The 24,006-nt window shown below is 48.1% G+C and overlaps 1 protein-coding gene, 1 long non-coding RNA gene and 1 pseudogene across 2 annotated transcripts; 2 read left to right on the forward strand and 1 right to left on the reverse strand.

Annotated features, from left to right (window-relative positions):
- Positions 1 to 544: 544 nt before the first annotated feature.
- On the reverse strand, positions 545 to 17,350 carry LOC144296185 (uncharacterized). Its single transcript, XR_013363339.1, has 4 exons — positions 17,191 to 17,350; positions 6,971 to 7,032; positions 4,902 to 5,026; positions 545 to 1,019 (listed from the first exon to the last, which is right to left on the reverse strand). It is a non-coding gene; the product is annotated as an uncharacterized LOC144296185 (long non-coding RNA).
- Positions 3,524 to 4,813, forward strand: LOC144296184 (cofilin-1 pseudogene; annotated as a pseudogene).
- C24H2orf72 (chromosome 24 C2orf72 homolog) lies at positions 13,634 to 21,957 on the forward strand. Its single transcript, XM_077869193.1, has 3 exons — positions 13,634 to 14,284; positions 17,223 to 17,336; positions 20,997 to 21,957. The coding sequence occupies exons 1-3, from the start codon at positions 13,675 to 13,677 to the stop codon at positions 21,134 to 21,136; spliced, it is 864 nt and encodes a 287-aa protein (XP_077725319.1). The 5' UTR covers positions 13,634 to 13,674; the 3' UTR covers positions 21,137 to 21,957.
- The last annotated feature ends 2,049 nt before the right edge of the window (positions 21,958 to 24,006 follow it).

A 24,006-nucleotide genomic window follows, 5' to 3' on the forward strand; every position in this document is an offset into this window, starting at 1 on the left:
CCTGAGCCAAAAGCAGACGCTTAACCAACCGAGCCACCCAGGCATCCAGAAGTACTTCTTATAATTGTAGAAAAGTTTGCAACATGAGGGCACTGATTAAAATAAAGTATGGTTAATCATATATATAAAACTATTTGGCCTTTTGAAATGATGTCTGTCTATAGATGTTGACATGGGGAGATATCCAAAATATATGGTCCGGTGAGAAAAAGCAAGTATCAGGACACAATGTACAGTGTGGTATCATTTGCATAAATGTGTTATGGGCTGTGAGATATATAATAGGAAGCACAGAGTAGAGACTGTGTCTAGTTTTAAATAATGCTATATTCCAGGATATAACACAGAGACTTGCACATAGTAGGCTCTCAATATATATTCATGGAATAAAGCAAGCACTTTGTTTAAAACTTAGAAAGCTAATCTTCTAGTTGCTAATAATAAAAAACTGGGCAATATTTTCTTTTTATTGTCCTGATTTTCTGCTTTTTTTTTCCTACAAGAAACGGGTTGAATAGAGGATTATAACCACTGCCTCAGAATTATCCCAGAATGAATACATAAATTCCTCTGTACACACTGGGTTTTTTTATTTTATTTTATTTTTATTTATTTTTTAGAGGGGGGAGGGGCAGAGGGAGAGGAAGAAAGAGAATCTCAAGGAGTCTCCACGTGGGGCCCAATGTGGGGCCATGAGGACCTGAACCGAAACCAAGAGTCAAACACTTGACTGACTGAGCCACCCAGGTGCCTTGCAAACATACTGTTTTTAGGTTTTTGTTATATGCGTTGGTGGCTGAGAGAGTTAGCATTTCCTTGACTACAGATTGGTCTTCTCAAGTTTGCCTCAAGAAAGACAAACCAGGGATCCCTGGGTGGCACAGCGGTTTGGCGCTTGCCTTTGGCTCAGGGCGCGATCCTGGAGACCCGGGATCGAGTCCCACGTCGGGCTCCCGGTGCATGGAGCCTGCTTCTCTCTCTGCCTGTGTCTCTGCCTCTCTCTCTCTCTCTGTGTGTGACTATCATAAATATAAAAATAAATAAAAAAAATAAAAAACTTTAAAAGAAAGACAAACCAGTGACTTTGGGTGTTCATTTGTCCCAGATCTATAGCAAAGAAAAAAGAAAAAAAAAATTCTAAAGACTCAAAATGCTTGGAATTCTTGTTAGAGGATTATAAAACTTAATGAGGACATGAGCTTCTGAATCCCATTCCACTACTCAGAGAATAAAGAGAAGTTCATAATAATTGTGTTAGGTATTAAGTAAACATCAGGTGGAAGAAGAGGAGTTTAGCAAGAATGCATAAGGATGAAAATTCTTTCCAACACAGTGATCACAGGAGTGGTGACAAAATGATTATTCTCAAAGACTGAAATGAAAACTGCAAACCCAATAAAATCCCTGAGCTTCCCAGATTAGAGGATATCACAGAGTTCAGTACAAGGATCCAAGTGAAAATATAACACTATAAATATTTTATATGTATCTTTGTTTTTACCTTTCTCTGACTAAAAAATAAAGAAAAAAACATTTAAGCTTGCTTACAAAATGTTCCAATAAAATACTTAAAAAAAAAAATCACAGGAAAGGGGTGCTGGGTGGCTCAGTTGATTAAGCATCTGCCTTCAGCCCAGGTCAGGATCTCAGGGTCTTGGGACCAAGCCCACATCTCATCAGGCTCTTGCAGAGTGAGGAGCCCACATCTTCCTCTCTCTTTGCCCCTCCCCTCCATTCATATGCACGCGCGCTCTCTCTCTCTCTCTCTCTCAAATAATCTTTTTTTATTTTAAGTCATTAGTAAGAAGGGAAAATTAGATTAGGTGAAATAATGTGGAGCGAGAGATAAGATTAATACATAAAATGTTTATCATGAAAATCCTCTACACTTGCTAGATATGGGCCACGATTTGACTCTGAGCTTCCTTGCAGCCCACTCAAAGAAAGAAACAAGGCCAGCCATATTACTCACAATGTTCATTAGATATAAACAAATCAGGTGCTTAATTCCAAGACCAGAAAGGAATTTCTTCTATATGCTTTCATACAATGGGCTTTCATAGGAATGCCTGGGTAGCTCAGTGGTTGAGCACCTGCCTTCGGCCCAGAGTGTGATCCTGGTGTCCGGGGATCAAGTCCCACATCGGGCTCCCTGCATGGAATCTGCTTCTCTCTCTGCCTCTCTCTCTCTGTCTCTCATGAACAAATAAATAAAATCTCAAAAAAGGGGGAGGGGCTTTGTAATACAGAGAACAAGGCCCTAAAAATATCCTTATTATAAATAAAACAATGAGTACCATAGGGTTGGCATCGACAGCTGCCCTTCTTTAAGTCAACGGCATGACTCCATGTAGGTTCAAACAAAACAATCCCAGGCACCTCAGGGCAGAGAGCATGTGATCATCCAAGAAGTAATATTCAATCTCAAATAAATGCTAACAAGGGCTAGAGCCCTCACGCATGACTGAATGTGTGACTCCCATTCAGACAAGTCTTCCTAAATGTTGTTTAATTCAACCAAATGTTTGCTAAGTATCAAACAAGAGTGAGTTTGAGGTTGCAGCTGTGATATGACAAGGACCCTTAATGTTCTGTGTTGCCAGTTAAGAGCAGACCTCATATTTAAACAGGCAGCTGAGCTGAGGGCACAGTTAACAACCTCTTCTGAAAGTCAAGGAGCCTGAACAGAGATCTCCAGATGTCCCCCCACAGAGGGGGGCTAGGTAGGACCAGGCAGGGCCACTTTGGTTTCACCCTCACATACAAATGACAAACACCTCAAATTCTAAGGCTAGTGTTCCAGATCTTTTCAGGTCCAAGAACTATTTTTAAGGCTCCCCCCCACCAAACATGTATAATAATTATAACTTTGGAACAGGCTGAGTCAAAAATATATAAAATGACAGACTCCTTTTTAAAATTATGCATATAATAAATGTTCATTGTAGAAAATAATTGTAACTATGTATGGTAACTGATATTAACTAGAATTATTATTTTGAAATATATACAAATGTTGAATTATCATGTTGTATACCTGAAACTAGTATGTTATGTGTCGACCATACCTCAATAAAGAAGAAAGAGAGAAGGGCCCCTGGGTGGCTTAGCAATTAAGCATCTGCCTTCGACTCAGGGCATGATCCTGGAGTCTCAGGGGCTCCCTGCATGGAGCCTGCTTCTCCCTCCACCTATGTCTCTGCCTCTCATGAATAAATAAATAAAATCTTTAAAGAGAGAGAGAGAGAGAGAGAGAGAGACCCAACTACATAGATAAGCAATGAGCAAAGATAAAAATCACCAATATTTTGGCAGCCCAGCCTCTATTCCTCTCTGTGGAAGTCAAAAGTGAATCAATTACTCTCTCATTCAGCTTCTTTATAACTAGGACATTGTCATGTAACATAAACTTAGCCAATTAGGTACTCCTGCTAAGGACTTTGAATTGTAAAGGAGTGATGCAAAGGTCCTGTGGTCAGCCAGGTAATACAGTGGCTGCAGCAGAGTTAAGAGTTTAACAGCATGGGTTCAGTCAGATCCCAGCAGCACCTGCAGTGGCTCTCATCTCTTCTGACCCTTTTTGCTATCTCCCTTTCGCTTCCGGAAACACGGCCTCTGGCGTGGCGGTTTCTGACGGTGTCATCAAAGTGTTTAATGACATGAAGGTGCATAAGCCTTCAACACCAGAAGAGGTGAAGAAGCGCAAGAAGGCAGTACTTTTCTGCCTGAGCGAGGACAAGAACATCATCCTTGAGGAGGGCAAGGAGATCCTGGTAGGTGATGTGGGCCAGACTGTAAATGACCCCTACGCCACTTTTGTCAAGATGCTATCTACCAGACAAGGACTGCCGCTATGCCCTCTATGACGCAACCTATGAGACCAGGGAGAGCAAGAAGGAGGACCTGGTGTTTATCTTCTGAGCACCCAAGTCTGCACCCCTTAAGAGCAAAATATTTATGCCAGCTCCAAGGATGCCATCAAGAAAAAGCTGACTGGGATCAAGCATTAATTACAAGCAAACTGTTATGAGGAGGTCAAGGACCGCTGCACCCTGGCAGAGAAACTGGGGGGCAGTGCTGTCATCTCTCTGGAGGGCAAGCCTTTGTGAGCCCCCTCCAGCCCCCTGCCTGGAGCATCTGGCAGCCCCAGACCTGTCCATGGGGGTTGTAGCCTGCCCCCTTCCTGCCAGACTGGAGGGGCTGGGGGGATCCCAGCAGCGGGAAGGCAATCCCTTCACCCCAGTTGCCAAACAGCCCCCTCACCCCCTGGACCTTCCTCCGCCCTCTATCCCTGACAGTTCTGTCTTTCTCAAACCATTTTTTTAAAAGATTTTATTTATTTATGAGCAACACAGCAGAGAGGAGAGAGAGAAAGAGGCAGAGACACAGGCAGAGGGAGAAGCAGGCTCCATGCAGGGAGCCCAATGTGGGACTCGATCCCAGGTCCCCAGGATCAGGCCCTGGGCTGAACGCGGCATTAAACCCCTGAGCCACCTGGGCTGCCCTCTCAAACCATTTTTGATCTTCTGATTCCTCTTGGGTTGAAGCAGACCAAGTTCCCCCCAGGCACCCCAGTTTGGCGGGAGCCTGTATTTTTTTAATGACACCCCAGTTCCCCACCTGTTCCTCCCTTTTCCTATGCTGCCAACTTCTAACTGCAATAGTGACTCTGGGCTTATCTGTTTAGTTCTGTGTATAAATGGAATGTTGTGGAGATGACCCTTCCTTGCGCTGCCTCCCCTTTTCCCCTGGTCTTGGCACTTATGGAAACAGGACCAGTAAGGGACCTTCAATTAAAAAACAACAACAACAACAACACACACAACAATTAAAAAAAAAAAAAAAGAGTTTAACAGCATAATCCTGAGGGGCCAGCAGCAATAATGCCAAAGCCAGCATACCGGGCAGACTGTTTTGGGGAGGATACTGCCATTGAAATAGTCTCTGATTTCAGCAGAAGGTCCCAGGGTGGCTTCTCTGATATGTCAGTTTGCAGCCCCTTGAATTGAATGGAGACTGGGTCCCCCTTGGGAAAAAAAAAAATAACATCAAAAATGTATTCTGCTTATCTTGCTCCTGCTTTTCCTACAGGGGATTTGACCACACATCAGGGAAACTGTGCCCTGGGGAAAGGAATGAACCAGAACTTTCAGGGGTTTTGGAATACAGCACAGACCAACAGTAATCCTAGGGGAACCAGAACACTGCCAGGCTGAGTGATAAATGGAGCTTTGGTGGGAGTCCTGCTCATAGGAGGACTGCTGGAATCCTGAACCTGTTACTTCTCCAGTGCCTCAGTATAAGCTTGGAATAGATATCCTAAACCTAAGCAGAATCCACACATTGGTTCTATGATCCAAAAGTAAGGGCTATTATGGGAAGGGCAAAGGAGAAGCCCCAGGAGTCTCCCTCCCCAACAAACAGTAAACTTGAAGGGAAATCAAGGCCCAGAAGGGAACATAGCTATTAGTATCACTGTGAATGAGTTGAAGGGGTGTGCGTGTGTGTGTGCATGTGTGTGTGCATGTGTGTGCGTGTGTGTGTGTGTATGGGGGGATGACACCTCTTACCATCCTACATAACTCTCCTCTCTGATCAGAAGCATAGGGAGGGAATGAACAGCAGTAAGTCTCCTCCATTTTGCTTCTAGACTTTGTGCTGGATGGGCCTTGACCATCTCGCTGCCCTACAGGGCATCATGCTGGTTCACTGCATTGATGACATTGTGCTTAGACTTGGTGAGGTGCCTCAGATGCTCTCATGGTTCACGGGTTCACTGAGTTTCCCCAAATATTATCAACAATTCATAGAAAGATATTGATTCCTGGGCCTTTCCCTCATCGTGGCAAGATAGCTGCTGCAGGTCCAAATATCAAATCCACACAACACTGTCCCGAACAAGAAGGAAGATGATGGTCTAAAAAGGCACCTTCCCTAGTCAGGCAAGAAAATCTTTCCCAGAAGTCTCTCCAGGGGACTTCCTCTTGTGTGGATTGGCTAGAATTGAGTCACATACCACTCCAAGACCAATCACCAACAAAGAGAGGCAGGAGTGTCATAGGTGGCTTAATTTACTAGTGATTCAACCCCTGGCCCTCTATAAAAGAAAGAAAGAAAGAAAGAAAGAAGAAAGAAAGAAAGAAAGAAAGAAAGAAAGAAAGAAAGAAAGAAAGAAAGAAAGAAAGAAAGAAAGAAGGAAAGAAAGAAAGAAAGAAAGAAAGAAAGAAAAAGAAAGAAAGAGGGATCCTTGGGTGGCGCAGTGGTTTAGTGCCTGTCTTTGGCCCAGGGCACGATCCTGGAGACCCGGGATTGAATCCCACATCGGGCTCCCGGTGCATGGAGCCTGCTTCTCCCTCTGCCTGTGTCTCTGCTTCTCTCTCTCTCTCTCTCTCTCTCTCTCTATCATGAATAAATAAATAAAATCTTAAAAAAAAAAAAAGAAAGAAAGAAAGAAAGAAAGAAAGAAAGAAAGAAAGAAAGAAAGAAAGAAAGAAAGAAAAAATCAGGCCTCAGTGAGCATGGAGTGGCAGTAAGGAGGGAACTAACTAATGTCTGTCACAGCCAGTACCCTTGTCCTGTCACTGTCCAGTTGAAAACAAATCTAAACAAAATTGTCAATGAAGGCACAGAAATCATCCTTGTAAGGGAACGGTAGCATAGCTTCTAGATTTGTGCTCCCCAATATGATAGCTACTAGCTATCTGGGGCTATTTAAATTTAACTTAGAATTAATTAAAATTAAATAAAAATTTAAATACAGTGCCTCGGTCACACTAGCCACATGGCAAGTGCTCAATAGTCACCAGTGGCTAGTGGCTACTGCTAGAGGCCCCCTTGCCTTTGCCCAGCACAACCTGAGAATGGGAAGCTGAGCAGCCTTGAAGCCAGTGATCCCAGAAGCTTTCTGACCTGGGGAGCCACATTCAACATACAGGTCTGGCAACGAAACCCTGCATTTTGGGGCACTTACCAGACCCATCCTGACTGAATCTTCCATTAATCTCTCTGGGCAGGAGACATGCTGGCCAGGAGCTGGTTTGAGCAAATAATGTTATCATAAGGTTAATATTTAATGGTTACTTTGTCCTACACCAGGTGGGCGTCCTCTGAAGAATGATCATGAAGTCACCCACGGCACGCATCCCCAAAACACACATTCTTTCTGTATCTCATCAGCCTCTCTAAGGGACTAAGGGGTGGCAGAGAGTATACAGATGAGACATATAGGTACAGGGCAGGGAGTCCATGGTGAGCACTGCCCCTCAGGTCCACCCCATGGGCACAGCCAATGTGCTACTTGATTGTCTGTCAAGGGGTGTACGTGCTGAGCCCTGGCTGAGGAAAGGTTATCCTGTGATAACCCTCTTCTGATCCACTCTAACCTCAAGAGGACTGACAATTAAGGTGTCACCTTGAGTGAAGTTGGTATATTCGGATCCTCAGAGAGGCAAAGGCACCACTCAGCTCTTAGAGACCACTTCCTGGCCACTCTCTGCCAGTGCCATTCTCCTGCAAGGCTGGGTCTTGGGAGACTCATGCTCACACTCTAACTTGACGTGGACAGGGAAATTTTAAAGGAGGACCAAGTTGAGTGGATTTGAGGTCACCCTATGTCATTGCAGCCTGGGTCAGCTGCTGTTTCCCTCCCTTCTGGGCCCGAGGCTCAGATGCCAGCAGATCCTCATAAAGTCACCTTGAGGCCAAGGCCAGGGCAGCAGGTGCAGACAGCCTCGCCAGGGTTGCCTGCTGAAGCTGCATTTCACCAACACTACTCTGGGCTGAAGCTTCAGACATGCTGGCAATGCTCAGGCGAGCTTGTCACCTGCTCCTGGATGCCAGGCAGAGCTGGCTGGTGTCCCTGCCTTTGCCTGGATGCTCTTTTATCTGTTACTCCCAGGTCTCCCACGTGCGCCCCTCGCGGGGGGGGTGATGGGGTCAGATGCTCAAGCACAGGCTCAGTGCACATTTCTGCAGATGGAGGATTGCCTGCCTGCCCAACTGCCTCAGCCAGTGCAGGTGTGCCCTGGAGGGCCTGCCCACCTCTCCTCCTGACACCAGGAACCCATCCTGGGCCCAGCAAGGGTATAGTAGGGATTAGAGCTAGGGCCTTTCTGCCTGGCCATCTTAACAGACCTCCATCAGACCTTCATTTACCTAAAGCTCAGACGAAACTGAGATGCCTGACCCTCATAAGAACACCAGCTGCCACGGAGATCTGCATTCCCAGTACCAGGAACCAGCCCTGGCCCGGTGGGCGATGAAAGGCAGCAGAATACATCACTCAGAAATGTGCCACTTTGGCATGTAGATTATTTGAGGGGAAAGCAATCAAGACCCAAAAGGCTCAGGAAAAGCTTTTTACTTCTTTAATGGACTAGAAGAATTGAGATAGGGAGAGAGAAAGCTGTTACCAGAGATTTTTTTTTTTTTTTTTCAGTCAGAGAGACTTACCTGCATGGCCACACCAATATCTGATTACCAAACATCTGCTCTTCTCATCTTCCTGTGACTTGTCCTCCTCCCTCTGGAGCCCCAGGCCCCTGTCCATTCCTTTTTTTTTTTTTTTTTCCTTTTAAGATTTTATCTATTTATTCATGAGAGACACACAGAGAGAGGCAGAGACATAGGCAGAGGCAGAAGGAGGCTCCCTAAGGGGAACCCGATGTGGAACTCGATCCCAGGACCCCGGGATCATGACCGAAGCCAAAGGCAGATGCTCAACCACTGAGCCACCCAAGTGCCCCCCTTCCTTAGCTCAGGATGGCATGTGAGCCTCAATTGTCCCGCTGCCTTTGAGTCTTACGTCTTTGTGGGTGTCAGTATAGATGTAATTAAATGCATTTGCTCCTGTTAATCTGCCTTATGTTAATTTAATTATTAGACCAGCCAAAGAACCTAGAAGGGAAGAAAGGAAGATGTTCCACCTTGACAACAAGGAAATGAAGTCCTGGTCCAGTGGTCCCCTCGTGGTCATCCCACAGCCAGGACACAGCACAGGTGGTGCTCCACTATCAGACCCAAGTCTGGAAACCTCCTCCTGCCCCTGCCTCTGGGTCCTGGGGACTCCCCCCAACTTCCTAACCCTTTTCATGGTCTTCCTCACATGTAAGATCTTTCTCTCCCTATTGGGCTTCCTCAGGAGCCCATACACTCTCCCCAGGTCCTACCGTCCTCATAGATCTGAAAACAATTGTTTTAGGGGAGAAGGGAGAGCAAGGAAAGATGTGAAGAAAGACGGGTGGGGAAGGGAAAAAAAGTGATTGGACAGGGCAAGGGAGAAGAGGAGGGGAGGGAGGTGCAGGGGAGATGGGGGAGGGAAGAGGAGGGGGGGAGGGAGGAAGGAAGGACAGCAAGAGAGACAGAGAGGAGGACAAAGGAGGTACCACCCAAAACCAGACCAAGATCACTCCTTTTTCAAATCAGCACTTTCTCATAACTCTTCCCACCAAGTTCTGCTTGCGGGACCCCAGGGAAGTAAATAGTTTCAGAAACCCCATTTGCACTTTGCATCTTCACTGAAAAACAGAGAAATTAGAAAAAGCCTGTTTTTTTATGATATTTTCGAGGGTGTGGACAGAGAGGAGGAAAAATGATCTTGGCCTCCCGCCTTTTTTTTTTTTTTTTTTTTAAGGTTTTCGTAGTTTCCTGTTAATTTAATACCTGAACCTTTGACATGTAAATAACACAGGTAAAGATCAACTTCACCGGCCCTGGACTCCGACCTTTGTTTAACACCCACCCTCTCTCTGATTAATCCTCCATCCCATCCCTGGAAGGTTGGGAATTGTTACCTGTAAATTTAATGCCCAAGAATCAATAGCTTGAGGCAGAGCACATTGGTTTTATTTTTATTTTTTAAAGATTTTATTTATTTATTTACGAGAGACACACACAGAGAGAGGCAGAGACACAGGCAGAAGGAGAAGCAGGCTCCGTGTAGGGTACCTGATGTGGGACTCGATCCTGGGACTCCAGGATCACGCCCTGGGCCAAAGGCAGCACTAAACCCCTGAGCCACCCAGGCTGCCCGCACATTGGTTTTAGACAAGCCTTGTAAGACAGTCCAAAACTAAGAGCAGTTGTCTGGACAGCTGCTGTGTCTTCCCCTCTGTCCTCAGAGAGGTGACCTTGATGGGGTCAATGCCCTTTCCATCCACTTGGTAGGACTCTCACCGGCTTTGCCACGGCTGCAGCTTATATGTATGTACCCGGGCTGTGCATTGCTGGCACCGCAAGGCACCATTTACTTAGACAAAAATGATTTAAACAAGTGATTGAATCTCTCCTACTATTGTTGAGCACACCTGTATTTATTTCTTTTCTTGTTGGAGTGTTTCCTCTAATGGTGTTTTCAAAGACGGGCTCTATGTGAGAAACCTGATCCTTTAAATACCTGATAAATCAGCCAGAAATCAAAATCTAGGTTCAAAGTTCTTTCTCTGTAATACTCGAAAAATATTATGCAACTATCATCTTAAATCCAGCATTGCTGTTAAGAAATCTGAAGTCAATCTGATTTTTGTTCATTCCTCAACCTTTTGCTATCTAGATGCCTGGAATACAGATGTGATGGCTGGTGCTTTCATAGCCAGTTTGGATTATGAAGATGAATTGGGGTGGGGGGGGCATGACTGGATTGAAACTAGAGTCCTCAGGGTGCCTAGGTGGCTCAGTGGTCGAGCGTCTGCCTTTGGCTCAGGTCGTGATCCCGGGGTTCTGGGATGGAGTCCCGCATCAGGCTCTCCACAGAGAGCCTGCTTCTCCCTCCGCCTATGTCTCTGCCTCTCCTTCTGTACCTCTCATGAATAAATAAAGTCTTAAAAAAAAAAAAAAAAGAAAGAAACCTGAGTCCTCAAAGAACTAGTGATACAAAGCTACGCTAATGGCCATGCCATGAACGGTCCACTTCCACACTTCTCCAAAAGGTTAAAATAAACTTACACTGTGTTTGTGAGTCTCTGCTATTTATTAGTAGCTATTATTTGGAGTCTGTGCTATTAGCATCAGAAATGAATCTTAATTCATGTATTATGTAAATCTGCTTTGTCTTAAACTTTCCAAAGTCTGGTCAGTTTTCCCAATGATCGATATTGTCTTGGATATCAGCTACCTTGGCTACCTAGAAAGAGGCTTAAGCCTAAATTTTACCTAGTATCCTCCCTCCTGGGGAGTTTAAAGAAGTGGAGGAGAGGCAGTGAGGACAGGGGAATTGCCTCTGGCATTACAATGCAAATTTGGCTACCCCCCAAGTGCCTCTGACCCCCCCAATATTTACCAGGCACCTTTCTCAGGAAACTTCAGGGCACTCTCCCCTGGCCACTACTCTTCTCATGAGCTGGGTCATGTGGTTGGAATGTCCTGACCCAGGCAGGGGGAAGAAGGGCCAGGACTGCTTGGGGCTGCCAGGTCTGGTTGTTCTAAGCTTCTTACCCCAGGCTGATGTTACCATTCCTGGCTAGCGCAACTCTTTCCTGCCTCGGAGCACCGTGGCAGTGATGGTGATAAGGCTGGGGCTGGGACTAGGCAATGATCTATCCAAGCCAATGTAGGCAGAAAAAAGCACATGTTTGTTATAAGACATTCACTGAGCCTATTCCCCTCTATAGCACCCAGCTCTCGTGTGCAAGGGGCTGTTGTTGGTTCCCACATTCCATGACTCAACCACCTGCTGCCTCTGAGGAGGTAGGAATGGGGGGAGGGGTGCAGGTTCTCAAGGTTTTTACATTCCTTTCTTAATCCTCATCAAGATGTGCTTCTGTGGAAAAAAAAAAAAAAAAGATGTGCTTCTGTGGCATCTTCAGGATTATACCCCCAGGAAGAGGCCAGCATCTCTAGAGGCTGGATTGTCGGCCATACACTACTTTTCTCATAGCACTGATCACCCATTGAAGCTGTTGTTTATGTGTTTATTTGTTTCTCTCTCTCTCTACCAGCCCTCACTAGACCAGCCCCTCCATGAAGGTAGGAATCTGGCCTGTTCCCAGCTGTCTCCCTAGCACTGGGCACAGTACACAGCAGAGATGCTCAAGAAATACAGGTTGGGGGCAGCGCGGTGGCTCAGCGGTTTAGCGCCTTCAGCCCAGGGCCTGATCCTGGAGACCCCATCAAGTCCCACATCCGGCTCCCTGCGTGGAGCCTGCTTCTCCCTCTCCCTGTGTCTCTGCATCTCTCTCTCTCTCTCTGTGTCTCTCATGAATAAATAAATAAAATCTTAAAAAAAAGTTTAAAAAAAATAAATACAGGTTGAGTGAATCACCCTGATTCCGGCCCAGGGCTTCTTGCTTCAAATCTTGGGTTTTTCCCCACCCAAGCCCCTGGATCTCTGCCCCGAGCAAAGACGATACATAGAGGGAAGAGGTTTATATTAACTAGACCTGCAACAAGGATATGGTGTCTTCACTCCAAACATTGGCTAAAACAACTGCTGGATAATTAGGCTTAAAGCAGGGCTGCCTGTATATCTTTAAATCCCCACTGTTTGCACACAGTTAGTGCTCAAAAAAAGGTGTGTTTTATTGAATAGACATACAAATTCTCCAGGAGGAGATATTTCAGCATAATTATAGAGGAAAGGAAATAGGGTAACTGAAGAGCAGATTGGGGGTGATATGGAGGAGAGAGCTGAGCATGAACATGCTCTTGACCCAAAGGGGTCATTGGTCTATCCAGTGTAACAGGGCACAAGTAAAGAGCTTTGACCAGCACTGTTCAGTGCTGCAGCCACGAACTGCATGCAGCTATTTACACTTAATTAAAATTAAATCAAACGTAAAATTTAGCTTCTCAGTTGCACTAACCAGATTTCAAGTAATAATAGCCACAGGGAGCTCCTGGCTACTGCATTGGACAGTATAGATAACATATAACGTGTCATCATCAAAGAATGTTGCATTGGACAAAGCTGACCTAGATCCTTGGAATTAACAGAACTTCATCTCTGCTTCTAACCTGGCCTACTGACATCCTCTTGTCACCCTCTACACACCCCCGCCCCCCAGGTCCCGGTACCATCAGCGCCCCCATCTGCCTTCCTGAGCTTTCTGCTCTACAGGAAGTGATACTGTCCTCCTGGTTTTCACCCCACAGCGCCCTGTGGGTAGTAAGTATTTGTTGAAGTAAGGAGCCCTCGATTAGCTTTTGCTAAATGCTTAAGGCCCAAGAGGTGAAGTCAGTGACAGGAGAGACCTCCCTGCTTCCCCTCTTTTCTCACCACCCTCCCCCCTCCCCGCACTCCCTTTCCCGGGGCCCCCACCAACACGCCAAAGCGGCACATCTGCAGAAGCTCCAGTGCCCAAACTACACGGATTCACGGCAGTGTCTGCTCCGCGTGTCCAACCGATCTAACTCGTGAAGGCGTCTTTGTTCCCACGATAATTTTCTGTCCTCCTTCACCTTTGGCGGCCCTGCACCTAGTGGGTGCTCAGGAAGTGTTCGTTAAATGTATGGATGAACCGGTGCGCGGACGGACGCACAGACGGACGACCGGATGGACGGCTCGGCGCCCCGCGGCCGCGGGAGCAGCCGCCCCCAGGCCCCCGCGCGGCCCGCGGGCCGGGGGGCGGGCGGGGCTGGGCCCTCGGGGGCGTGTCCTCCGGGCCCGGCGCCGGCGCCCCGAGAGGCGCGCTGCTGGCGCCGCAGGGCCCGGGCGGCCGCGGAGGGCGGGCGGCGGCGAGCATGGAGCGCGAGCTGGAGGAGCTGGCGGCGCGGCCCGCGCTCCCGGCCGGGCCGCCCTTCCAGGCGCTGGTGGAGGCGGCGGGCGGCCGCGGGCAGGTGCTGCTGGTGGGCGAGCTGTGGGAGCGCGAGCAGAGCCGCGCGCTGCTGCGGGACTTCGCCCGGGCCGTGTTCCCGCCCGAGCCAGCCGCGGGCAAGCCGGGCGGCGCGGGGGCCGGGGCGCCGGGGGCGCCGGGGGCGCGGGGGGCGCAGGGGGCGCCCGGGACGGCGGGGGCGCGCGCCATCCGCTCGCCGCTCGTCTTCGTGCTGTGCCGCGCGTCCTCGCTGACCGCCCGGGAGCCGCGGCGCCGCCTGCGGGAGATGCTGCGGGACGTGCGCGGCCGCCGGCGGGCGGGCGCGGCGCTGGTCGGGGTGCTGGTGGCCGAGGCCGGCCCGGAGGACGCGGCGGCGCCCGGCTTGCGGCTCCTGGAGGCGCTGCTGCGCGCGGTGTTCGGCCGCCAGGCGGGGGGCCCCGTGCAGGCGGCCGCCTACTGCCCCGGCCACCCGGCCTCCAGCCTGGCCGTCCAGGCGGCCGCCTGCAGGGCGCTGCAAGCCGCCGGGCCCGCGCGACCAGGTGAGACCCCGGGGCCCCGAGGGCGCGGGCGGGCGGCGGCTGGGGGAGGCCCCCCAGGCTGGAACTCCTTAGGCCAGCTTCCCTCCTCGCGCACCACGGGAAACTGAGGCCCCGGGAGGGGAGGTGCCTCACACGCGGCCTCCCAGCTAGAGCCGAGCGGGGCCTGGGCACGGGGTCCGCTCTGTTCCGGAAGGATCCAGAGAGCCTCAGAGACGCAGGGGCTTGGGAAAGCCGAGCCGACCAGCTCAGGGCAGGAAAGTTGATGGAGAGAGGGTGGGACCGTGCTGGGAGCTGGAGGGAGGCAGAGCAGGTGAGAAAGCCTCTGGAGGTCCGAGTTCCAAGGTGGGAAGGGGAACAGAACAGGGACCAGGGGTTTGGCGGTGCCTGGAGCTGCTAGACGCTGTGCAGCCAGGGATGCGGCGCTGGAGGCTCAGCGTGGAAGCACCACACAGGGTCAGAGGGAGAAGATAAGGAATAGATGCCAGGACTTGGAGGTGTGGGGAAAGGGTGTGGGCGACTGAAGGCCCAGAATCCTTCTTGGCCACCCACTCTGGTCGTGCACCCACTGCTGCTCTCCACCTTCTGAAGCGTGGAAGAGGAGAGTGAGGGGCTGTCATCAGCAGAAGTGTCAGAACTCTTCCACCCTGGTGCAGAAGGTTTCACAAGAGCCTTTCCGGATTTTAGGATTAAAATACTGACATTGAGTACAGCTGGATCTGGCAAAGCTGAGAGGAGCAGGATTGTTGTTGCTCTCCCAGATGTCTTCCCGACCCCACCTTCCCAGCACCTGCTGCCCTCCGCCCAAGCTCTCCAGCCTCCCCTTCTAACAGCTAAAGAGTTAAGGAAGGCAGAGACTGTGTTCTGCTCCTCTGAGCATTGGTGTGTTAACCAGAAACTGAGAGATGCCGAGGCTTTCAGGGGGCCTTTTCCAGCAAGGAGACCTGGTACCTCTGATGTCACAAACGTTCCAGAGCTACCAGCTAGCTTGGCCTGCCTGGGTGAAGACCATGCATCTCAGCCCTAGAGCTTGCCCCAACCTATGCACGACCCCCCAACCCCGCCCCATGCCTACAACTTTCTGTTGAGTCTGTGGTAGGAGCTAAACTTGAAACTCTATAACCAGTATCCTGAAAGACATAGGGCATGTCCTGAGGTGGATTGTTATTGTGATTGTTGCCAGCCCTTTCACTGACCCCGCCCTATGAGGGAAAGGAGGGACTTTAATACAACCAGATTTTCTGCTCCTAATGAGCTGGAACCTAGAAGATTGAGTTCTTAGTCTCTTAGTCCTCTCCCATTCTCTAGAAACATTTTTTTTTTAAGATTTTCTTTCTTTCTTTCTTTACTTATTTATTTATGAGAGACACAGAAAGAGGCAGAGATGCAGGCAGAGGGAGGATAAGCAGGCTCCATGCAAGGAGCCCCATGTGGGACTCAATCCCCGAAATCTGGGATCACACCCTGAGCCAAAAGCAGCTGCTCAACCGCTGAGCCACCTAGGCGTTCCTCTAGGAACAACTTTTAATTCCCCAGAGCCAAGTGTGCCCTAGCCTCCTTGTACACCTTGCAGTTGCCTTGAATAACAACCTGCTTCTCCCTCTTCACCTGACCAATCCCATCAAGAGATTTGGGACTGAACTTCCTCCTCCAGGAAGTCTTCCCTGGCCCTCCCCACTCCCACTTGTAAATTTGCGAGGGAAATCCCAGAACTCTTAACCACCTGGTTTTGTCACTTCCCTTTTGTGTGTTTAATCATTATACCCATTTCCCAACACCTTGCCCTGCATGCAGAATCCTTGCCTCCTTTTATATTTTTATTTTTAAAAGATTTCTATCTATTCATTCATGAGAGACACAGAGAGAGAGAGAGAGAAGCAGAGACACAGGCAGAGGGAGAAGCAGGCTCCACGCAGGGAGCCCGATGCGGGACTCGATCCTGGGACTCCAGGATCATGCCCCAGGCTGAAGGCAGGCGCCAAACCACTGAACCACCCAGGGCTCCCCTCCTTGCCTCCTTTTAAATACTAACACTTAGGAAATCTTAACACTTTGCAGAGGAATCATTCTCTACTTTTTAAACTCGTTTCTACTTTTATAAAAACATCCTTAACAACGTGAAACCTTCCATTAATGACCAAAAGTCATGAGTGTAATCATAACTCACTGTCCACTGGTTTCCTCGGGACTTTTGCAGAGTGGACAGCGCCATGGATTCATGTTGCTAAGGTTTTGCTAGCAACTGCATCTGGCTTTTTAAAGTTTTCCAATCTCTTTCCTCACTGCCTGCTGGCTGTTCTTTTAGGTTGCCGATCCTTGGCAGTGACCTTTTACCTAGTTTATGTGCTTAATCTGGTTGAGGATCCTAATCCTAATCCAACAAAGGATCCAGTTTTATTAGGAGTGGGTGCAAAGAAAGAGTAAATAGGTCCTGAGTGAGGATTTATGAACAGGACATTTTGTGTTCCAGTTGGCCTTATTCCAGAGTTGGGGCTCTCAGATGCTGAGTGGTACTATAATAAGGAAACTAGACTGAACATGTGATTGTTTTATAGTAATTATCAGAAAGATTAAATCTGTTCCCATTGAGAAACAGTTTGAACTAAAACTTGGGGAAATTTCTGCTCTTTGAGTATAATCTTTGGTCCTGTGTAATTATTACTGGTTTCCTGTCATTTTTGTCACTACAGCTTCCCCAACATGGTACCTATATCATAGGGTTTTGTGAGGATAAAGTATAGCAATCTTTTTTCAGGGTGGGGGTCAATTTTGGAAATACAAAAACTCCACCCCCTTCACAAATCAGAATCTTTGTTTTTTGACCCAGACAGTTGAAACTAGGGCAGTTGATAATTGAAGCTCTTGGATTGCTGAACAGAAAATCTCCCAGTCCTGTCAAACATGCTCACCTGCTGCGTCTGGGACTTTGTGTTCTTTCTAGCAGCAGGACCCGGGGAGAGACCGGGCCTCCCAGCACTGCTGGCATGCTTTTCCTGGGGTCCCTGGAGCCGGGGGAAGGATCCAGATGCCAGCTCCCCCAGTGACCCAGCTCAGGGTGAGTGTGCTGCCTTCCTGGCTTACTGGACCCTTGGTACTAGGTGCTTGGGATTCTGGGAATGGTCATGTGTACACAGGGACCTAAGGGATAGAGTTGACCAATATCCAAGGTGGAACACTTATCGTGTACAGGGTGTGGAGGTGAGTGATGTGAGGTGCTCTTGTACCAGGCAAAGGGCACACAGCCCCCCAGCAGGGCTCTAGCCCCATGTGTCTCTCACCCAATGAAGGCAGCTGGTGTGGGCAGGTCTGGAATGCAGGTGTCCGCCCCATGCATGCCCCAAGCACGGTGGGGTGCTTGGCGCCAGACTCATTCCATCCTCTTGTGAGGATCCAGGGAGTATCAGGGACAAGTGACATTGGAGCTAGGGGCTGGAAAATGGGAAGACTTGGAGAGGATGTGGTATGAACGAAGGCTTGGCAGTGGCATGATGTCACACTCAGAGAAGGAGCCCCTGTTGGGAGTGCTGGGGTTGAGGTACAGGAGACTGGTAGGGCTGAGGCTGAGGAGGAGAGTTGGGACCAAACCAGGACCCTGGATCCAAGTCTTTCCAGCATAGTGAGCTGTTGGCCATTTCTGAGCAGGGGTGACCAGATTGGGAGCATTTTGGAGAGGTGACAAGGCAGGGAGAGACAAGAGGCAGAGCCAGTGAGGAGGGCACTGTGTAGTCCCAGGAGGAACAGCAGGCAGCCTGGACCCAACGCTGGCAGTCTGGAAACAGAGAGGCAGGAACTTAGCCGGAAACCATTTTTAGGGGAGGATCGTCAGGCTACTAAAGGGAGAAGCAGGGGAAAGACAGTTGTTCGAAGTCCACAGGAGCACCCAGTAGGCATTGAAGCTGTTGTGACAGAGATAGGGATCCCTGGGGGAGTAAGTTGTAACCCGCTAAACGTGTGTGGCCCACACCCCCAAAGTGTACGGAACAGTACAGCTCTGTCACAGAAACAACGGGCAGTGTTTTAAAACAAACCTTTATTGTGTCCCTTATGTTTACAAAAATCATTAGGCGAGGTGTCAGCCTTCCCTCGGCACAGAACACGTTACTACAAACTCAGTGGCTTAAAACAACACCCGTTAATTCCTCTGGATTTCCGTGGGTCAGGAGTCCGGGCAGGGCTTAGCCGGGCCTTCTGTTCGGGGGCTCCCAAGGCCACATTCCTTCCTGGAGCGAGTCCTGCAGGCTCACGTGGCTGTGGGCAGAGTCCGCTTCTTCGCTGCCTTCCCGGTGGCTGTCAGCTGGGCCTGTGCCCTCTCTCATGGCCAGCCCTCCGCACGGCTCTCAACACAGCAACGGCTTCTTCAATTAGCGGGAGACTTGGTGGTCACCTACAGTGTCAGCCACAGGAGTGACTCACTTTTGTCATATATGGTACCCGAATCAAGGGAGTGACTATCCCATCATATTCACAGGTCCCATCCACACTGAAAGGAGGCGATTATACAGGATGAGCACGCCAAGGGGTGGAAATCTTAGGGGTCATCTTAGAATTCAGCCTATCACAGGTGAAAGCTCAAGAAATTTGAAAAAGGAGAACAAATATTAAAATCATTTGCTTAGGGATCCCTGGGTGGTGCAGTGGTTTAGCGCCTGCCTTTGGCCCAGGGCACGATCCTGAAGACCCGGGATCGAATCCCATGTCGGGCTCCCGGTGCATGGAGCCTGCTTCTCCCTCTGCCTATGTCTCTGCCTCTCTCTCTCTCTGTGTGACTATCATAAATAAAAATTAAAAAAAAAAATCATTTGCTTAATTCCGTCTCTCAAAAAACTATCATCTGTATTTTGGCACAGATCATTCTGTCCCTCTGTCCATGTAGCTCCTTGTGCTACTTAAATTGTAATAAATACACTTCTAGGGGCACCTGGGTGGCTCAGCAGTTGAGCATCTGCCGTTGACTCAGGTTGTGATGCCCGGGTCCTGGGATCGAGTCCTACATTGGGTTCCTTGCAGGAAGCCTGCTTCTCCCTCTCTGCCTATGTCTCTGCCTCTATCTCTGTCTCTCATAAATAAATAAATAAGAATCTTTAATAAATAAATAAATACACTTCTATATAATGCATGAGTCATCTGTGAAATGTGTCAGATATTTAAAACATTCAATTGCAAAAATGTTAACTTCAATCTCTCCATCATCATTTTGGATATTTCTGGAAACCGAAGGGAAAAAATAATAAAGTAAAGGAATCTTAAACAATTTTTAAAAAAGATTGTATTTATTTATTCCACACAGAGAGAGACAGAGAGAGAGAGCAGGCACAAGCAGGGGGAGTGGCAGAAGGAGAGGGAGAAGTAGGCTCTACTGAGCTGGGAGCCTGAGGTAGGGCTCCATCCCAGAACCCCAAGAACTGAGCTGAAGGCAGCCGCCTAACAGCTGAGCCACCCAGACTCCCCAGAATCATAAAAAATTTTGCATAAATCTTGGATAACTTCCCTCTCTGTAGTATACACCCAATTTTTCAAAGGTTTTATTTATTTAAGTAATCTCTACTTTGAGTCCCCAGGTGGGACTCAAACTCCCAACCCTGAGATCAAGAGTTGTATGCTCTTTGGACCAATACAGCTAGGTGCCCCTGTAGCATGTAACAAATTATTTACTCTCCAGTAGAAGTGAATGTATTAAAATTGCATTCATGGACTATGCATATGTATCCATAACATATAATAAATAATAGGATCATACGTACAGACATTTATATATACTGTTGTTTTTTTTCTTCTTTTTTTATATATACTGTTTTGGAATCTACTTCCTTCACATAACATTGTGAGTGTGCAATACTCCACGGCAGTAATTACATACCAATAACATCTTTACTCTTTGGGGGGAATGGTAGGTAATTGTAGATTTGCATGCAGTTGTAGGAAATCATACCAAGAGATCCTGTGTACATTTGCCCCAGTTTCCTCCAATAGTAGCATCTTGCAAAACTGTAGGATAATATCACAACTGGGATATTGACATTGAAACAACCCACAGATCTTGTTAAGATTCCCCCAGTTTTACTTGAATTTGTGTGTGTGTGTGTGTGTTTAGTCCTACAGAATTTTGTGTGTCTTTTTAAAAAAATATATTTATTTGAGAGAGAGAGTGTGAATGAGTAGAGGCTGGGGGCAGAAGGAGAGGGAGAAGCTGACTCTCCACTGAGCAGGGATTATGCATCATTTGTAATGCTTGACTCCCACCATGTGGGTGAGTCATTCAGTCCCTTCATTGGACACTAAATTGGTTAGGATGCTTCTAGCTGCAGGTGGAGAAACCATGACTCCAGCTGGCATAGAGGCAAAAGCATTCAGTATCTCACCTAAAAGATAGTCTAGAGGAAGAGTCAGCTTCAGAGCTGATTGATTCAGGAGCCCAGTGACCCCATCGGGGACCCAGGTTCTCTCTGCTGGGCCACCCTTAGTGTCGTTTCATCTGGGCTGGAAGCCAGGTGGCTGTAGCAGTTCCACTAATTATTCCTAATTATTTCCTTAGGATAAAATCCTAGAAGTGGAATTGGTGGGTCAAAGGGTATGTACATTTTTAAGGTTTTTGATTTGTATTTTACTGTGGTTTTTCAGTAGATATTGACTGGGGCCAACTTCCTCCCTTTCATTCCTAGCTTACTCCCTCATGAACTTGACTTCTGATTGAGCGATTCCTTCCCTTGTGTTTCAGATCACCTCCAGGATCCTGAGGAGGAGCTGTCACTGACAGCTATATGTCCCAACGGAGACTGTGAGGACCCCGGGAAGGGGTCGAGAGCCTGTGATGGACTTGTCCATACACCTGCTGAGCCCACTGGAGACCCGAGATGAAGGCTGGGCTCCTGGGCTACCCGCACTCTAACCTGCACACTGGGGACTGGCTCTTTCTCACCGAGTTCCCTTGCCTCTATGTTGACCTTGGAATGTTGTAACTACACAGAGGCCCCACCTGTCAGGGGCTGCTGCATTGAACCAGCTAGGGAAACTTATTTTCCTGGAACCTGCCCCCCACCTCAAATTTGCTCACTTTCTGATCACAGTGAGGTTATTTGGTCTTTCTGGACCTCGGTCTTTCTACACCATTGGGACAGATGGCTGTCTACTTTGAGGTTTTGTGGTGCTGTGGCAGCCCATGGTGTGTTGGCATGAGCATCCATCATTTCAAGTGCAACTGGAAAGAACTCTGGATCAGCTGTCATCAGATCAGGAAAGGGTGGGGAGCTTAGACCTGTCATTGAACCTTTGGGGCTTCTGTTTCATACACTTGAGGGACTATGAGCCCAGGGGCTCTGAACCCAGGGCCAGACTGCCGCTCTAGGTAGCACTGGAAGCTTGTGTATGCATGTGTGAGTTTGAAAGTATAAGTGTGTGTGTGTGTGTGTGTGTGTGTGTGTGTATTGGGAGGAGGGTTACTGTGACTGTGAGGTGCCCCTGGAACTTAGTGAGCTTCTCACAACGTACAGGACAGACTCCAACAGCAAAGACTTATTCCACCCAAATTGCTCATCATGGCACCTTTGAGAAACTCTGGATGAGCCAATCTCTTCTCTCTGAAATTCTAGGAAGTCCCCATCCCCCACCCCAGCAGAGAGGGTTGGGCTTCCTGAGATCTTGGCTGCCAGAGCAAGCTGGAATAAAAGACTGCACTGCTACCCTGGGGACCTATTGGGTCAAAGCCAAGACATCCACATGCTCTGCATGGCCTCTTTCTTTCTCATGTTGACATTGACTTTCTGTGCCAAATCCTTTGAGAATAAGGATCCTGGGAACTGCCTCCGGCACCAAACAAGAAAGGTAGGGGTATGGATTATAAGGATGTGGGCCTTTATCTCAATCTCAGGCCCTTGTCCAAGGTCAAAGCAGACCCAACCTAGAAGTGCCAAGTTCCTGAATCCTTTTTTCTCTGTTTATGAGTCAGACAGGGTCGATGATATTCCCTTAAAAACCAGGAAAGCCATCTGTTCACTTATAGAAGGAACTCTGCATTACCTCCCTTGCCTTCCTCTCCTGCCCCTGGAGAAATGCGGTCTTTGGAATGGCAAGAGCAGCTCCTGATTTTCCTTGGTAGGAAGCACTGTCTAAGGGAAATAGCTAGATTCATTCATTCGTGCATGATTTGCTCAGCAGACATGCAGTTGGGCTACTATCTACCCAGGATTCTATAAGGTGCTGCATACCTTCTAGTAGTTATGTTGGCTTTCATCTCTGATACCAAAATGTGGAATTGGAAACCTGTGGCTGAGGGGCCATGTGATATCAAGGAGGGTCCCTCCTGAGGGGCCATGTGATATCAAGGAGGGTCCCTCCTGGCTCTGTGCTTCAATCTATTCTTCATAATATGCAGCCGGGTTCTATCCTTTCTCTGCCTGGTGGGGATAGTGTGAAGGCAGGCAGGGTGACATCTTATTTGGGGTTGGTTAGTAGCAGGTGTCATTCTAATAATGCAAGGCTGTCTTACCAATAGGTAGACCTGGCTGACCTCCTACACATGAATGAACTCAAAGAATTACCACTGATTTTGTTTTAAAAATGGGGAAGCTGGTATTTTTGAAGCTGCTATATTTTTCTATTTCTCTGTTAATTTCTTTGTAATAATTGGGTTGGAGTCTTATTATTTGGTGGGGGGAGGGAGCTTTTATTAAGGTAGGAAATTATATAAGGCAGAAGTTACAAGGCACAGTCTCTGCTGTGTTTAAAATCCTTTTGTATTTGTTGCCAGTATTTGAAACTTGAGAGATTGCCTGTTAAAAAAGCTGGTTTTCTGGGTGGAGGATGGGGCATGCCATTAAGTCTGGTTTGCTGTAATCCCCCTGCCCTGGAACCCTCCTCCCACCCATCTAATCCACCCCACCACTGTACTTCACTCATCTATGCCACCTGCCTGGTCCTGGTGGACATTTGAGTTTACAAACCTGTGGCATAAAGGGTGGTATACATATTTTTCATTACTTTCAGTTTCTCTGGTGACTAGTTGAAGAGAGAAGGTCTTTACTGGGATTTGTGTTCTGCTTCCCAACCAGGAAACATGGGACTGAGATACTTTGGGACCCAGGTTGGCTTTTTCGACACATGGCAAAGATAAGCATGATCTTTTTAGGAATAATCTGGTTGATATTTTTTTAGCAGACAGAAGAGTTAGGTGCTGGAAGGGATGACCTTGGTGGTAGGTCTCTTCCCCAAGGACTCTCAGAAGGCATGAAGATTGGGGTGGGCCAGGCAAGGGCCTCCAGGCAAGTCACAGTCGGGGCTGGTGCATATTAATCCTTCTAACATGGCAGTAGTTGTGCTGCTTCTGACTTGGATCAATAATTCCTTGTGTCTAATAAAACCAAATAGTACCTCATTGCTGTCAAATCAAAACCAGAATGGATCTTCCCCTTTATTCCCACAAAGTGTAACCTGCAGGGGTCCTTGGGAACAGGACACCTGGGCAAAAAGCAGGAACTTCTGGAATAGTTTGGCCTAAAGGACTTCCAGTCCTGCCCTGGGTGACATCTCCACAACTCTATTGGCTGGAATGGGAAAACATGTAGCTCAAAAGTAAATGTTTGAAAAGAGATTTTTTTCAAAGATAGCTTTTAACTTGGTGTTTAAGAGGATGTGTGTGTGCGCACACGGACGAGCACGTTTAACGAGATAAAATGGCCTTGCCTAAGTCTCAGAGGGCCCTTCATAATATTTGTCTCATGTCTCTCCTCTCA

This window comes from Canis aureus, chromosome 24 (genome assembly GCF_053574225.1).
Source record: "Canis aureus isolate CA01 chromosome 24, VMU_Caureus_v.1.0, whole genome shotgun sequence".
In the NCBI taxonomy this organism is placed as follows: domain Eukaryota; kingdom Metazoa; phylum Chordata; class Mammalia; order Carnivora; family Canidae; genus Canis; species Canis aureus.